The 16,072-nt window shown below is 52.9% G+C and overlaps 1 protein-coding gene across 1 annotated transcript in view; it reads left to right on the plus strand.

The window, feature by feature from the left end:
• Positions 1–15,676, plus strand: part of SKI (SKI proto-oncogene) — a 158,161-nt gene extending 142,485 nt beyond the window's left edge. The window contains exons 3-8 of the mRNA XM_029064847.2: positions 226–360; positions 1,482–1,597; positions 3,132–3,394; positions 3,941–4,242; positions 8,547–8,777; positions 11,079–15,676. Coding sequence (XP_028920680.1) covers positions 226–360; positions 1,482–1,597; positions 3,132–3,394; positions 3,941–4,242; positions 8,547–8,777; positions 11,079–11,264 — 1,233 coding nt within the window. The 3' untranslated portion in view covers positions 11,265–15,676. The remainder of the gene's footprint in view (positions 1–225; positions 361–1,481; positions 1,598–3,131; positions 3,395–3,940; positions 4,243–8,546; positions 8,778–11,078) is intronic.
• The last annotated feature ends 396 nt before the right edge of the window (positions 15,677–16,072 follow it).

Below are 16,072 nucleotides of genomic sequence, written 5' to 3' on the forward strand. Positions count from 1 at the left end.
TTCTTTCTAATCACTCAATGGGGCCAGTGTGGTATTTAACTTTGTGTCGGCTCTGTGGACCACCGCGTTGTGAAGCTAGAGCAATAAGGGAAACTGCCTTGGAGGAGGTCGCCTAGAGTTAAACATCCAATTTGCTCCTTTTTTTTTTTTTTTCTTTCCTTTACTGTACCCTTGGCTGAAAGAGAACGAATGTGCTGATGGAGCCTCTTCTCCTGTACCTTTCAGGTCGTCTCCGATCCCCCCGTTTCTAAAAAATCCAAGGCAGATGACTCCTCTCTACCATCCTCTACTTCTTCATCTTCTTCCGAGAAGGACAAGCAGTCCAGTTGGTTACGGACGCTGGCAAGTTCATCGAATAAGGTGACTGGATTAGGATTCGTGCCTGTCTTCTAGAGAGAGGGGGAATTGGCTCCCTGCTATTCATTCATTCATTCATTCATTCAGTAGTATTTATTGAGCACTTACTATGTGCAGAGCACTGTACTAAGCGCTTGGAATGTACAGTTCGGCAACAGAGACATTCCCTGCCCATTGATGGGCTTCCAGTCTAATCGGGGGAGACAGACCCCAGCCAGGGAGATGGGGTGCAAGGACCTCTCATCCTTGGACACTGTTCCAGTAAACTCAAGGATCCTGGATGCACCCCCTCCTGCATAAGTGTTCAGAAAGGTCACAGACTCTAACTTCCTCCAATCATCCCGTTTTCTATATTGGAGACAGAGCCTGGGTTGGGTGGACCCATTATGGCGCCGCTCGTGGTCTTTCTATCACATGATGGTGGGCAACAGTGGCATGGATCGTGAATCATTCGTATTTATTGAGTGCTTACTGTGTGCAGAGCACTGTACTGAATGCTTGTGAGAGTACATTATAACAGAGATGGTGGACACATTCCCTACCCACAACTGTGAGCCCCACGTGGGACAACCTGATTACCTTGTATCCCCCAAGCGCTTAGAACAGTGCTTTGCACATAATAATAATAATGTTGGTATTTATTAAGCGCTTACTATGTGCCGAGCACTGTTCTAAGCGCTGGGGTAGACACAGGGGAATCAGGTTGTCCCACGTGGGGCTCACAGTCTTAATCCCCATTTTACAGATGAGGGAACTGAGGCACAGAGAAGTTAAGTGACTTGCCCACAGTCACACAGCCGACAAGTGGCAGAGCTGGGATTCGAACTCATGAGCCCTGACTCCAAAGCCCGTGCTCTTTCCACTGAGCCACACTGCACATAGTAAGCACTTAACAAATACCAACATTATTATTATTATTATTATTATTATTATTAGTGATTTTAAGAGTCCAGAGTGAATATCCCACTCGGGTCTCAATCCCCCTCTCCTTCATTCTCCTCAGAGGGGGCAGGAAGGCTGTGCCCGCAACCCCAGCCCCAAAAACCTTAGCCCCATTTGGCCATTTAGGCATGTCATATTTTCATCTCCTTCTCTCTACTTCAATCTTTTCCTCTTCCCGACAGAGCATCGGTTGTGTGCATCCCCGTCAGCGCCTCTCCGCTTTCAGGCCGTGGTCCCCGGCTGTTTCCACTAACGAAAAAGAGCTCTCCACACACCTTCCCGCCCTGATCCGAGACAGGTGAGGCATCACCTCCCTCCTTCCCCCAGCCAGTTCAGGACGGGCCAGGCAGAGCCAGGAGCAGAGTCGGGAGCGGAGGCATTCGTTGGCAGCCTGGGCGTTGAGCTGCGCCCTTGCGATGCTTCCGCTTACCCGGACGAAATGGAAAATGCCTTCCCGTTGACTCGGGAGGAAGGAGAAGAAAATGGGGGGTGAGACTGTGGGTCCACTGAGGAAATGTGTGGTTTCCTAGGGGAACGTGGCCAGCAGCAAAAGTGACTCAGGTGGTTGGGCCCGTCTCTGAGGAGCGGGGGCCAGTGTGGTGATGCAAAGAAATCGAGAACCATTTGGCACCCATTGCCCCCCGGGCTACCCATTGCCCTCCTGGGCTATTGCTAACCAACTTCAAAAGTGCCTGGGGTCCTTAGTCATTGATTGGACATGTCGTTGTGGTGTCTTGAGGCCAGGGCACGAGCCTGGGAGTCAGAAGGTCGTGGATTCTAATCCCAGTTCTGCCACTTGTCTGCTTTGTGTCCTTGGACAAGTCATTTCACTTCTCTATGCCTCAGTTACCTCGTCTGTAAAATGAGGAGTGAGACTGAGAGCCCAGTGAGGGACAGGGACTGTGTGCAACCCAATTTGCTTGTATCCACCCTAGAGCTTTGTTCAGTGCCTGGCACCTGGTAAACGCTTAACAAATACCAGAATTATCATTATTATTATGATTATTATTACGAATCTAGACCCGTGGCCTCCCTCCTGAAATATAATGATGGGCGTACCGGGGCTTTAAAAGCTGAGGTGTGGGATAGGGAGGATGTCATTTTGCCACAGAATAGAGGCTGGTTGGAATCGCATCACGGTACTGCCTGACCATCTGATTTTCCAAAAGAACAGCTGTTTTTCCAGCACTCATCCACTGTGGATCATTAGGAAACTTCCCATAAAAATTAGGAGAAAGCAGTTATGAGAGACGAACATTTCCAAGCAGCGGTTCAAAAAAAAAAAAAAAAACACAACTCACCCGAGAGAGGAGTTTGGAAATAAAATCTCTTGGAGATTAAGTGATCTTTCCCTCTCTGCATGCATGGAAATTCAACTAATAACCACCACTTGGAAATAATTCTTCGAGAAAAATCTAGACCAGTAATAAATAAATCACCTAAAATTTGTCCCCCAGAGGAGCTTCCCCATTTCTGAAGTCTGTTCACTTTGATCAGTCAGTGGTGTTTATTGAGCATTTACCATGTGCAGAGCGCTGTACTAAGCACTTGGGAAAGTACAATGTAACAGAGTCGTTAGATACATATCCTACTCTTAAAGACATCGATTGCTTCATTTTAGCTACCCCTGGGAGGAAGGAGTTGCTACCCCCATCTTACAGTTGAGGAAACTGAGGCCCACAAGAGGTTAAGTGAGTTGGCCACGGTTACGTGGCTGGCTGATGGCTGAGTAGAACCCAGGCCTCCTGATTCCCTGATCCACCCCTGCTGCCTTCTCTATTTCGACTGTGAAATCGGGCCCTGGGACTGACCCCTGTCTCTCCCTCCCCCAGTTTTTACTCGTATAAAAGCTTTGAGAGTGCTGTGGCACCCAACGTTGCCCTCGCCCCTCCCGCCCAGCAGAAGATCGGAAGCCGTCCGCCTTGTGCCACTGTCCTGTCCCGGGCCAGCGAGCCCCTCAGCAGCCCCACCCAGCCCCGGAAACGCAAGCCACCCGCGGAAAACCCAGGAATCCCCGACCCGCTGGCCCCCGCCGCCCCCGCCGAAGATGACAAGGATTCCGAGGCAGAGGTTGAAGTCGAAAGCAGAGAGGAATGTAAGTGTGAGTCGACTTTCCTCTTTTTCTAAGCCGAAAGTGGTAGTTGCTCTCTTTGAGGACCTGTGACAGGCCTGGCCTCGAGTGACCCACCCAGCAGCTGGGCCGTGGCCTAGACCCCAAATCCGGGCTCCGCATCCTCCCGGTATCCTGGGCCGCCTGCTGACCAGCATACCCGGGGGTGGCCACGCGCGTGGGCAGCCGTCCCTGCAGACCGTGCCTTTCGAAAGAGCCCACAGAGGCTCCGTGCTGGTGCGGGGTTTGGTGGCCCCGGGGCTCACGGGTCTCTGTGAGCAAGACTGGGGAGCCCCCCGGCCCCCGTCATCTCCCGGCCAATTGAGGCTGGTGCACTTGGAGAGATGTGCATTTCCACTTTGGGTCACCTATCCAATGTTTTGTTTGCTTTGACTGTCTGTCTATCTCTCTCGCTCTTCCACAAGTTCTTCATTTAAAGGGGGCCCATCCCATTTTAAGTTCCGTTGCCGTGAAACTAAGGGCAGTTTTTTTTTAACTTTAGTTTTTTTGTTTGTTTTTGTTTTATTTTAGTCACCTCCTCCCTGTCCTCGCTCTCTTCTCCATCCTTTACCTCATCCAGCTCCGCCAAGGACATGAGCTCGCCTGGAATGCCAGCCCCCGCCCCGGCCAGCGCTGCCTTCGAGGCGGCCGCCCACGCCGAGCCCCACAGCAGCGGCTTGGAGGCCGAACTGGAGCACCTCCGGCAGGCTCTGGACAGCGGCCTGGACACCAAGGAAGCCAAAGAGAAATTCCTGCACGAAGTGGTTAAGATGAGAGTGAAACAGGAGGAAAAATTGAATGCCGCCTTGCAGGCCAAGAGAAGTCTGCATCAGGTAATAGGCTGGAGACTGCAGAGGTGGCCCGGGGCTACCCCGCTCCCCCTGCTTCCTAGATCCCTCCCGGGCCTCTGGTCCCCCGTGGCTGTCCCCAAGGGCACCACCAGTTGGCACCCTGGCCTAACGGCTTGCTGTCTGAGACACCAGGCACTTAAGGGTAGTTAGGGAAGCTGCAGTCCTCAAGTTAAGACTTCTGGCCTGGTCCTCGGGCTTCAGGCAGTCAAGGGGGGCACCCTGACTCTTTTTCATTTGGCAGCCAAGCCCCGAGCAGGAGGAGGAGGAGGAGTAATAAGTAATAGTAAAAGCAGTAGTAGTTAAATAGTATTTATTTATTTTAATAGGTCTCCCCCTTTAGACTGTAAGCTCATGTAAGCAGGGGGTGTCTGTTATGTTGAACTCTCCTAAGCGCTTAGTACAAGGTACCCCTCAATGAATACGATCGACTGACTAGTATTCATTGAGCACCCATTTGGTGCTGTGCACTATACTAGACATTTGGGAAATATCAGTGGAAAACATTTTGTACAAGAAGCACATCCTCTAGCCACAAAGACCATCTCACACTCCAGTGCAAAGAGTGCGAGAGATGGCCGATGGTTCGATTCGACTCAGGCAGCTCGGGATGAAGCGTGAAGACCCATCTGAGGAGGAGGCGAGGTGTTTAAGAGAGCTTTGAACGTGGTCAGTCAGATTTGGGCGGAGCACTAAACCTGGGTCACGGACCGGGCGAGAGGGCCAGAGGCGGTAGAGCAGAGAGCGAGCTACATTCAGAAGGCCGCCTTGGGGGGAGCGAAGAGAGCGAGTCGGAAAGGAGCGGGTGAAGAGAGCAGGGAGGTCAGGTATGGTGAGTTGGTGGAGAGCCCTGGAGCCAATGAGGAGGAGTTAATGATAATAATTGTGGTATTTGTAAGTGCTTACTGTGGTCCAGGCGCTGTACTAAATGTTAAGGTGGATACAAGCAAATTGGATTGGACACAGTCCCTGTCCCACAATGGGCTCACAGTCTCAATCCCCATTTTACAGATGAGGGAACTGAGGGCCAGAGAAGTGAAGTGCCTTGTCCAAGGACACAGCTGACAAGTGGCGGAGCCAGGATTAGAACCCAGGCCCGTGCTTTATCCATTAGGCCATGCCGCTTCTCTAAAGTTCTCACTTGATGCCAAGGGGCACAACAAGCCAGGTGGGGTTTGGAGGAGTGGAGAGATGTGGGCCAAGCCAAGATCATCAAGAAGGGGATGGAAGTGACGGCGGCAGGAGAAGGTGTGGATTGGGGAGACTGAAGACAGGGAGTCTGGAGAGCTGATGTGATGGTCCAGCCACAGTCTCTGACCTGAGCCAGTATCGGTGGAGTTGCAGTTTGAGTAAGGAGGGGAAAGGCCTGGATCTAGAACTTGCCCTGCCGGGGCATTGATTAAGTGCTGACTGTGTGCTGCGGACTGTGCTAAGCTTTTGGGAAAGAACCTTACAATAGAGTTGGTAGACACAATCCCTGTGCAAGGGGCTTAGAGGCTACAGGGAGAGGTAAGACATTAAAATAGAGTAGGGATAGGAGAAGTAGTAGAATATAAAAATGTTTTCATATAGTCATTGTGAGAGTTGAAAAACAGTGAGGAGACGAGGATGACTCCCAAGCTTGTGGGCTTCTGGAGGTTGGTGGTGTTACCGATTGCATCTGTTTATTGTTATATTGCATTCTCCCAAGCACTTAGTACGGTGTTCAGCACATACTAAGTGCTCAGTAAATACAATTGAATGAATGAATGAGATGGGAAAATGAGGAGGAGTGGGTTTAAGGGGACAAAAGGGGAGTTGCAGTAGTAAAAATAGTATTTATTAAGTGCCTACTGTATTCATAAGCCTCGGGAACCTCAACCTGGAGAAATGCATGACCAGCCACTTCAGTAAAAGTTGGGGGAATCGGGGGTGTATTTGCCCGGCCACCCCGCGATCCCTCTGACAGCCAAAGTGTGAAACGTGTTCAGGTGCTCTGTAATAGGTCCCTGGGACCACCGAGGTTATCTCAGAGGGGATCCAGAGCAGGGGTATGTTTGGGGATCTAGGGGCAGACTGGCCCTTTGGCCCCCACAAACACCATCTATAGCTGCACTCCTTCTTGTTGGCTTTAGATCGGTTTGATGCCGAAGTTATGTTTTTGCCAACAGAGGTGTTATCTACCCTGGGTTCTGCTGCTTTTGGCTGAGCCTATCCCTTTTTTCTTCCCCTGTCCATTAGCAGGAATTCATGGGAGAATTCATTCATTTGTATGTATTGAGCGCTTACCATTGCAGCGCACTGTACCAAGTGCTTGGGAGAGTACAATATAACAACATACACATTCCCTGCCCACAACGAGTTTACAGTCTGAAGGGACTAGCACTGAAACTGGCTCCAGAAATGAGCTGGGTTCCGTCCATGGCGAGGAGACAATGCAGCCTTTTCATCAGTCCTCTAGACTGTAAGTATGTTGTGGGCAGGAAATGTGTCTACCAACTCTGTTGGACTGTCCTCTCCCAGGCGCTTAGAGCAGTGCTCTGCAAATACCACTGATTGATTGATTGATTATTCAGACAGGGGCCAATCTGTCTTGCCAGTCTGTCCTGAGCCATGACCATACTTCTGGACCCTGAGAAAAGTCACTGGGTTCTTTCCAGGCTGGAGAGCCCTGTTGTGTAACCATTTAGTTCTCACATGTGCCCGCCCACCTGATGTACCCCAGTGAGGCATCCTGGGGTTCATGGCCAGAGAAGGAAAGGGAAGGTTTCGAGAAGCAGCGTGGCTCAGTGGAAAGAGCACGGGCTTTGGAGTCAGAGGTCATGGGTTTGAATCCCGGCTCGGCCAGTTGTCAGCTGTGTGACTTTAGGCAAGTCACTTCACTTCTCGGTGCCTCAGTTACCTCATCTGTAAAATGGGGGTTAAGACTGTGAGCCCCACGTGGGACAACCTGATTCCCCTGTGTCTACCCCAGCGCTTAGAACAGTGCTCGGCGCAAAGTAAGCACTTAACAAATACCAACATTATTATTATTATTATTATTATTATTAAGGTTTGATTTCGGAGGGGAGAGCTGCAGGCTGAGCACTTCTGCCATTTCGGCCCAGAGCGAGAGAGCCTGCTGAATTTTGGGAGAACAGGAAGGGAAAAGCGTGGCTTACATGTGGATTGAGCTAATAGGCCAGACAGTCAGACAGGGAGACTGAAGAAAGGGAAGAGTGATCCCCAGGCCTTGGCTGCAGGGATTTCCTTCGCCAGAGCCTCGTTGGAAGGAAAGGGCTGAGGGTGGGGCGGTACCAGGGCAGTATTCCAGGAGAGGCCACCGTTCCCTGCAACTGTCCAGTCCAGACTCCTAGCCTCACTCGTTCCAGAGCCCCACCAGTTCCAAGAGGGTCAGAACCAGGTTGAAGTCTCTGCCCATGAATCTTCAAGGCCCATCTGTCCTAATCTTCTGGGCTCCCTGTGCCCCTCTTCCTGATCAGTGCCAAAGCGGGCCCTCACGGCCTGGAGGGAAGGAAGGGGAGGAGGAAGAGCATTGTTCCGGCTACAGCAGGACACTCCGGGCTTTCCGACAGCCCAGGGCGGGCGGTGCAACTGCTTGGGCTGAGGGAGAGGTGCACCTTTCTTTCCACCCCTCCGCCTTCCCGATGCCTGCCTCCTTCAGCACCCCCAGCCCCGTTCAGGAAGGTTGGGCACTGCTTAAAGTTGGAAACTTCTCCCACTCCATCCTGCTGCCTTAGAAGAAGGAAAATAAATCTTCCCTTTCCTCCAGAGGTTTGTTGCTAAGCCAGCGAGAGCTCCGTAATTGAGTTAACTTTCCCCGGCTGTGAATCAGGTCCATTTGGCAGGCTCGAAGGGAGCGGGTCTCTCAGGGCGGGTTAGCGTGCAGTCGGCTTCCTGGAGGGGCTGGGCTGAAGCCTGGCATCACCGAGAGGGGCCGTGGGGCTGGGCAGCCTGCCGAGTCCCTCTTACCTGACCGCCCTGGCTGGGTTCGAAACCCTCGTCACCCTTTGGGATCCACGCAGGTTGGCCCAGGGGCCGGTGTGGGCCGGGACCCGATTCCGCCCATGGGGAGGAAGGGGGACTCCGAGTAAGGTGACTCCCCCGCCCGGTCCCACCCCCAGCTCCCTCGGGCCCTGCCCACCCCAAAACAGTGGCAGCACAGCTCCCTGCTCCCAACTCCCCAACTCCACCAGCGGGGATTGCCGTCACCTGGCCCCTCCGGGCCCCGGCTCTGCACCCCTGCCATTCGCCCCGGGGTCCCCGGCGGAAAATGACGGCCCCTGTTTCTCTCTCTCTCCCTGGCCCAGGAGCTGGAGTTCTTGCGGGTGGCCAAGAAGGAGAAGCTCCGGGAGGCCACGGAGGCCAAGCGCAACTTGCGGAAAGAGATCGAGCGGCTGCGCGCGGAGAACGAGAAGAAGATGAAAGAAGCCAACGAGTCGCGGATCCGGCTAAAGCGGGAGCTGGAGCAGGCGCGGCAGATCCGGGTGTGCGACAAAGGCTGTGAAGCGGGCCGGCTGCGGGCCAAATATTCAGCCCAGGTGAGACGAGGCGGAGGGAGGACCAGAGGGTGGGCATGGTGGGCCGTCCATTCGTCTAGAGGGCTTCAGGGGCTTATTATTATTAATAATAGTAATTACGGTACTTAAGCGCTTACTTTGTGTCAAGCACTGCTCTAAGCACTGAGGTAGATACAAGTTAATCAGGTTGGATACAGTCCCGGTCCCACATGGAGCTTACACTCTTAATCTAGATTTACCAGATGTGGTAACTGAGGCCCAGGGAAGTGAAGTGACTTGCCCAAGGTCACCCAGCAGACATGTGATGGAGCTGTGATTAGAACCCAAGTCCTTCTGACTCTCAGGCCCAAGCTCTATCCATTAAGCCACACTGCTTCCCACAAAGCTAGTGTGGCCCTAACTCAACACCACACCCACAGCCGCTAGGTCGCTTCCCTCTCCGCCCTTCCTTTGGTTCTCCTCGGCACAGCCAGGGAAGTTCACCCCCAGAGGCAGGGCCCGCCCGTGCGGCCCACAGCTCTCATCAAAGAGAGGGGGAGAGAGAGAGAGAGAGAGAGAGAGAGAGAGAGAGAGAGAGAGAGAGAGAGAGAGAGAGAAGGCCTTCTGAAACTCCCAGGCGCTGCCGGGAAGGGAGGGGACCTTCTGGTGTCTGTGGCCCGGCCAGCCAGGGGTGTAGAAACAGGAAATGATGTGGGCTTCCTCTCGCATCATGGGATGTCTCGCCGATAAGAGGTGTCCAGACTAAACAGAGAACATGCTGGGTTCTAGGCGTTCCCGGCTGCTCGCTTCCACACCGAGCGCAGACAAGGCGGGCCGAAGGGCGCCGGCTCCCCCGCTTGGTTCTCTGTGGCAGGTGGGCAGGTGCCCCAGTAACCCCGGTGATTCTGGTGCGAAGCTCTCTGCCCTCAAGACTTTCGGTTCCCTCACCACATCCCTGCAGCTTCAGAAACGACGATGATGGTGATCGAGCCCCGACCTAGTGCTATTGGCTCTGTTAGACTCCTAGTATACACAGGAAGTCTTTGTTGATGTTTGAACTTGCCCTCCTGTGTCTCTCCACCCCCATCCCCGCAGACACACACACCCTGCCCCACCCTCCAGCGGTTCTTTGCATGTTTCTGACTAAGGATTGGTGTCAAATCAGTCACCTCGAGGGGTTGGGGGGACAGAGAGAGGTCGGGGAGCCCGAGATGCTTCGTTTTCCCAGCTGTAACTGGGTGTCCCCTGAGTGCCCCTCTTCTGGGCCACATCCTATAGCTGTGTCTGTCTGTGTTGGCACGGGTGGTTGGCTCCCGCCAGGCCTCGGTGTCCACACAGAGCATCCACTCAGAGCTCAGCCGGGCTCTGGGGAGAGTAGCCTGTCAATGAACCTCTTGACTTGGTGCCACAGCAGGATTATTATTATTATTATGGTATTTGTTAAGTGCTTATGTGCCAGGCACTGTACTAAGAGTTGGGGTGCATAGAAGCAAATCAGGTTGGACACAGTCCCCGTTCCACGTGGGACTCACAGTCTCAATCCTCATTATCCAGATGAGGTAGCTGAGGCCCAGAGAAGTGAAGTGACTTGCCCAAGGTCCCACAGCAGACAAGTGGTGGAGCCGGGCTTAGAACCCAGTTCCTTCTGACTCGCGGGCCCGTGCTCTATCCACACCAGGTAAGGTGCTAAGGCAGGAGCTCACAGGCAGCCCTCAGCAGCTGGTAGGAGCCCCGCCCGAGCCTCAGGTGCACCAGGAGTCTGATTTGAAGTAGAGCACACAGGCAGTGAGCCCCTGTCGGTTCAGAAACGTGGGGCCCCTCCAGGTTCCTGTCGCCTCAAGGATGAGGCCGGGACAGGTTCCCGCCCTCTCGGCTGCCACGTGCCATCAGCTGCCCGGTGCCAGCGGGCCCCCAGCAGCCAGTGACCGTGTGCCCGGGGCGGCCAGTCCCCTGTCCCCAGCCCCCTCCTGATTGGCCTGGCCACACGACTCCCCTTCTTGGGGCCAAGCCCTCCCCATTTTGCGGAAGGAAAGATGACTTCCTTTCCCCTCCCATCCCCTGAATGCTGGGCCCCAGATGGGGACGATGGAGGGAAGAGGTCCTGCTTGGCAGCCCGTCCTTCCCTGGGATTAGTGGGGAGGGGAGGTAGCTTCGACCACTGGCACGATGTGACACCCTGGGCCTCTCTTCCAAAGTCCACAACTCCCATCCCAGTGACACCTCCCTTAGCCCCAGACGGGGCAGCCCAGACCCCATCAGCCATGGTCGGAGGTGGGGCGTCGAGCCTCTGGGGTGGGTGCCCCGGGCCTGGGCCGTGCTGACCTCCATCTCCTTGGCTTTCAGATCGAGGACCTCCAGGTGAAGCTGCAGCACGCGGAAGCCGACAGGGAGCAGCTCCGAGCCGATCTGCTGCGGGAGCGGGAGGCTCGGGAGCACTTGGAGAAAGTCGTCAAGGAACTTCAGGAGCAGCTGTGGTCTAAATCCGGCAGTCAGACAGACGGCCAAAGCACACACAACCTGGGAAACTGAAATCCAAAACGGCCAAGTCACATTATCTCTCCACGTCCCGAACCCTGCCCACCCAGGTCCAGCGAGGGAGGGAGCGTGCTCACCGGTGCCTGGGGGCACCGGCGGGGAAGTGGGGGGGTGGGCAGAGGTGCGCCCCACAGAAAAGGAGACTTGGTCAAGAGCTGGAGGGCAGGTGTTCCTCTCTGAGACAGAAGCACTGAATTTAGCCTCTTTTTTGGGTTTTGTTTCTCCCCCGCCCCGCCCCCGAATCCACATAGCACAACATCTTCCTGTGCCTACGACCCCTCCCCTCCTGTTCCCCCTCTCCCGCCCCCAAGTGTTTCGAATCTCCACCCCTTTGGTGTCCACAGCCAAATTTTCTGCTGGCCAAACTCGAGCCGAGCATCTCTGGCCCAGCCAAGGGCGCAGAAGCCGGTGGCCCCCAGGACTTTGCTTTTCTGCCGTCCTGCCCGCCGGGACCCGTCGGAATTCAAACTTCTTGTTTATAAGCTATTTAAAATGACCGTAAAGACTTGGAACGAAACAAAATTAACAAGTTTTTATTTTTTTGTCTTTTTTTTCTTCTTCTTCTTTTAAATATCGTGAACTTTCCCAAAACACTTGATGCACAATTTTTAAGGACTTGTTACACCCGGATCTGGGGTTCCCGGGGAGGCCCCCTGCGAACTCCGTTCCGTCCCAAGACTCTCCTCCCCCAGGGAGTCAGAAGCCATCGCAGTTAAACCTTCTCACGGACCTCTCTGGGAGAAATTTCCGTGGGCTTTTTCAGAGTGTCTCTCTCTTTCTCTCTTTCTCCCTCTCTCCTTTTCTCCCTCTTTTCCTCTCACCCTCTCTTCCCCCCTTTCTCTTGCTCTCTTGCTCTCTCGTTCCCTCTCTTTTTGTAAAAAGTGATAAATGCCCAGTTTTCCCGTGCCGCCACGGGAAAGAAGAGGGGACATTTGAGAGAGGTGAGCTGCAACAATCGTCAAGCCTTACCGACTTCCCTCTCTCGATCAGGCCATATTGAAAAGCTGATGTGCTCACAAACTCTGCCCCCAGCAGCACTTCGGCTGGAAAGCAAACAGAAGAATGAACTGTTGAGTTGGTTGAAAGATGGACAACAAGAAAACGCCTTTTGAAGTCATCTGGAAATCTTTCGTTTCATCTGCGGCTTTCTGGAGAATTCTCTTTCGTTACATCTTTGTCTTAAAAACAGTATTTACCACTTGTTCAGAGGTGTCGAAGTACTGTGCCGGTTGAGTATACCATTCTCCCTCACATACCCCCTCCGTTTGTGCATGTGCACATGCACACACACACACACCACCCACCTCACTTCCCCTCACCTCCCCTCACCTGAGCACCCACTGCTGTGAATTAAGGCTACATCTTTCAGTTCAACAGGAATCACAACCTTCATTTTTGGGGTTCAGGCTGTAGCATTGAAACAAAAATGCAGGATCCCCTCACCTCCCCGCAGCCCCGGCTGTTCTCTAGTTTTTGTTTCCAGAACCGCACCTCATTGACATCCTCTCCCCCAGCTCCCTACTTAGTGGTCCCACACCCCAGCTGTCTCTGGAAGAGGTCGCCCCTTTTGGTGTCAATACTTGAGAGACGCTCAGACTTGGGCCCACCGGTATCCTGGTTTCTGTCTGAGCGCCTGACCTCTGGGGAGGGCTGAGGCACGGGCCTCCCACCGGCCTCTCTGCCCCGGGCCTGCCACATAAGGAGACCCCCACCCCCCACCGAGGTTCCTGTCCTCTGGCCCGAGGAAGGGCCAGAACCCAACAGGGCCGCGGGCATCGACTCCAGATAATCTCACGGACTTTCAGCTGTTTTATGCAAAATTGTGAACGGTCGCCTCACGTCCCAAATAGCCCGCAGTTTCCCGGGAGGCCAGCGATGGACCGCCCACCCTAAAATGAGAGTATCCTTTTCCGCGGAAGCCCCAAGACTTCATCCACACCGTCGACTCCATCCCAATGGCCCCGGTGGTTGTGAGCATTAACAGATGACTCTTGTGAGGTACAGAAAGCGAAGAGGAATTATTGACACAGCTGCTGGGTGAAGCCACAACTCTAAACTGTCATGCCAATTGAAATTAGGTGAAAAATTCCTTTTCCGGGGTTTTGACCTTGTTTTGTGACGGGGACTCGGTTCCTGTTTTCGATCTCCTCTTCCTTCGAAAGTGCAATGCAAAAGAAACATTGATGATGTTTATGCAGCGTTTTATGTAGGGGTTTTATTTTTTGCTTCTTTGTATGTTTTTCTTTTGCAGTTATGACAAATTCATATGCATGGAGTTTAAAATCTCTGCCGTACGTATATTTGTTAATGGGCATTATTATTGTGCGTGTTAAAGGGTTTATTTTGTTACGCGAGATGCAGAATACTGTCTTCAACCGTACGCTTTCCAGATCTGTCTCTTTCCGCCATCTCTTCAAGGGAAACTCTTAAGTTATATAGTTTGAGCCGAGCTTTTTGAGCGCGTCTGCGTATTTCCTTGAGACTGTGCTCTATTGCCAAGTCGAGAAATCACAGCAAGAACCCCGAGCAGCTGTTTCCTGGAGCCGGCTTCCGAAGGCGGGGCCGGGCCGGGCTGAGCGGGTGGCTGGTCTCTGCCTCACGGGACGGGCAGATTTAGGGGCTGGCTGGGTGTTGGGGGTTGGGGGGCGCGGTTGTGTGCATGTGAAGGTGGGGGGACAGTTCCCCAGAGAGGCACCCCTCCACCTGGCCGATTGGGGAAAGGGGAGGGTGGAGGTTCGGGGTCTTGGCTCGGAAGAAGCTGGTCGCCGAGCAAGGTCGTGCTGGCTATCCCGGGGCCGGCTGGGCCACTCAAAACCCACAGGGATGGCGGGGGTGGGGAGGGGGAGGCAGCGCCAAGATCAGAGAGCGAGAGTAAGACCAAAACAATCCTTCCCAAACGACGCTGAACCATGTGAACAAAGCACGGGAACAAATTTTCTTCACCAGCAGCTCGTTATCATGTTGTTTCTCAGTTCATTTTTCTTAAGTGTTTGTGTGAGCAAAAAAAAAAAAAACTACAAAAAAACCCCATCATCTAGCTGTTTGTGACCTTTAGAGGACTCTCCTCGCCGCCTCCGGCCCCTCTGTCACGGTTTTTATCGCCCGATCATTTTGGATCGAGGATGATCGGGGGACAGATGGGACCGGGGCTCTGGCCCCAGCTCTCCCCCCCCCCCCGCGCCCTCCCCGCCCCCCGGCCCCAATTCCCTCTCCCACGTAGGGAGCGGGTTCTCTGTGTGATTTAGCCTGGGCAGGGGCCAGGGGGAGGTCCCGCGGCCTGGCACCATAGTCAGGTGGGCACCGGGCTCTATCTCCTTTAGGAAGTTAAAGGGAGAAGAGGGGTCTTCCCAGCTGTTGACTCTCCCTGTACTTAAACTATATTCCCTAGATAATTGTGTATCCGTTTAATTACTCAATGTTTCTATACTGAAAGAAGGCTTAACGAAGGGAAAAACCAACAGCAATAACATTCATATCTATGGAGCAGCTAACTAGTGCACATAATATTCTGCTTTTCAAACAGAACTAGCCAATGTAAAAAAAAAAAAAAGAAAAAAAAAGATAAAATGTAAATACTTTTTTTTTTTCATTTTACACCGTTGTATTATACGTGTATATGGTTGTTACTCTTTCAGAAACTTTTTCTTACCCGGTAGGTTGTCTTGTTTTTTCCGAGTTGTGTTTTTAACAAAGAAAAATCTTTGCTGTCTGTTAGGAAAAAAGAGAAAAAAAAAAGAAAAAAGTTTTTTGCAAGTTTTCAACGTGGGTTAACTTTCTCCATTTTTGCATTTTGGGTTCTTATTTTCGTTGTAAAACGTTTTCTTATAAAAGGTTGAGTGCCCCCCCCTTCTCCCCCGGCCCCCGTCTCCCCTTGCCACTCCTCTCTCCGTCTAGCCCCCCCGTCCCGGCCCCACACCCAATCCCCACCCCACCGGTCGACGTGTTTTAGAGGGAGGTTTTGTTTGTTTTTTAATCAAAGAATTCATGTGACATTTTTTCAATTGAGGAAAAAAAAAATCTATCCATTTATAATAGCCGATAGCATTTCAGCACATTTTTGTTATCCTGTTTTCTCCTATGCTGCTGCTAATGACAATATTATGACTTACTCTACTCTTCTAGAACTATTTTTATGTAATTAATGTATGCTTTCTTGTTTATAAATGCCTGATTTAAAAAAAATGAGAAAAAGCTTGGCATATTTATCGATTTCGCTGTGTTCCTTGTTAGTCCTTCACCCCGCTCCCTCCCCCATTTCCACAGCCCCCCTCGCCCCCGAAACAGATAATATTGTAAAATAAAGGACTTTATGAGATTATGTATGAAAATAGCTATGCTTATATACCACAGTGACTGAATGTACAGTGTATAGACGCATTACCTAAAATAAAATTGTTTGTCCAGAACCAAGTGTCCCATCCAGCTCTCTCCCTCCGGATCGGGGGTTCATCGTCCTCGGGTGGCTTGGGGGCCCGGGCAGGGCGGGGCCGGATTTCCTTGAGGCTTGATCCTGCCGTCCGAGTCCATCTGGACTCGACCAGCCTGGAGCTGGGAGGGTGGAAACTCCAGTGAGACCTCCCTGGCTCTAACACTAGCCCAAGGCATAGCTACTGGGCACGGAGGTGGGGATGAACCTGCTGTTGGGACCTGCTGTTGGGGGCAGGAGTGTGGCCGGGGCCTGACCGGGCACTGTCAACCAGCCCTGCCCTCGCTCCAGAGCCTGGCAGGCCCCGAGCCTCGTGTCGACCGGAATCGGGGGTAGGCAGGTTAGATGGGGGCACTCAGTTGAACAGGTAGGGGGA

Source organism: Ornithorhynchus anatinus, chromosome 5 (assembly GCF_004115215.2).
Source record: "Ornithorhynchus anatinus isolate Pmale09 chromosome 5, mOrnAna1.pri.v4, whole genome shotgun sequence".
Classification (NCBI taxonomy): domain Eukaryota; kingdom Metazoa; phylum Chordata; class Mammalia; order Monotremata; family Ornithorhynchidae; genus Ornithorhynchus; species Ornithorhynchus anatinus.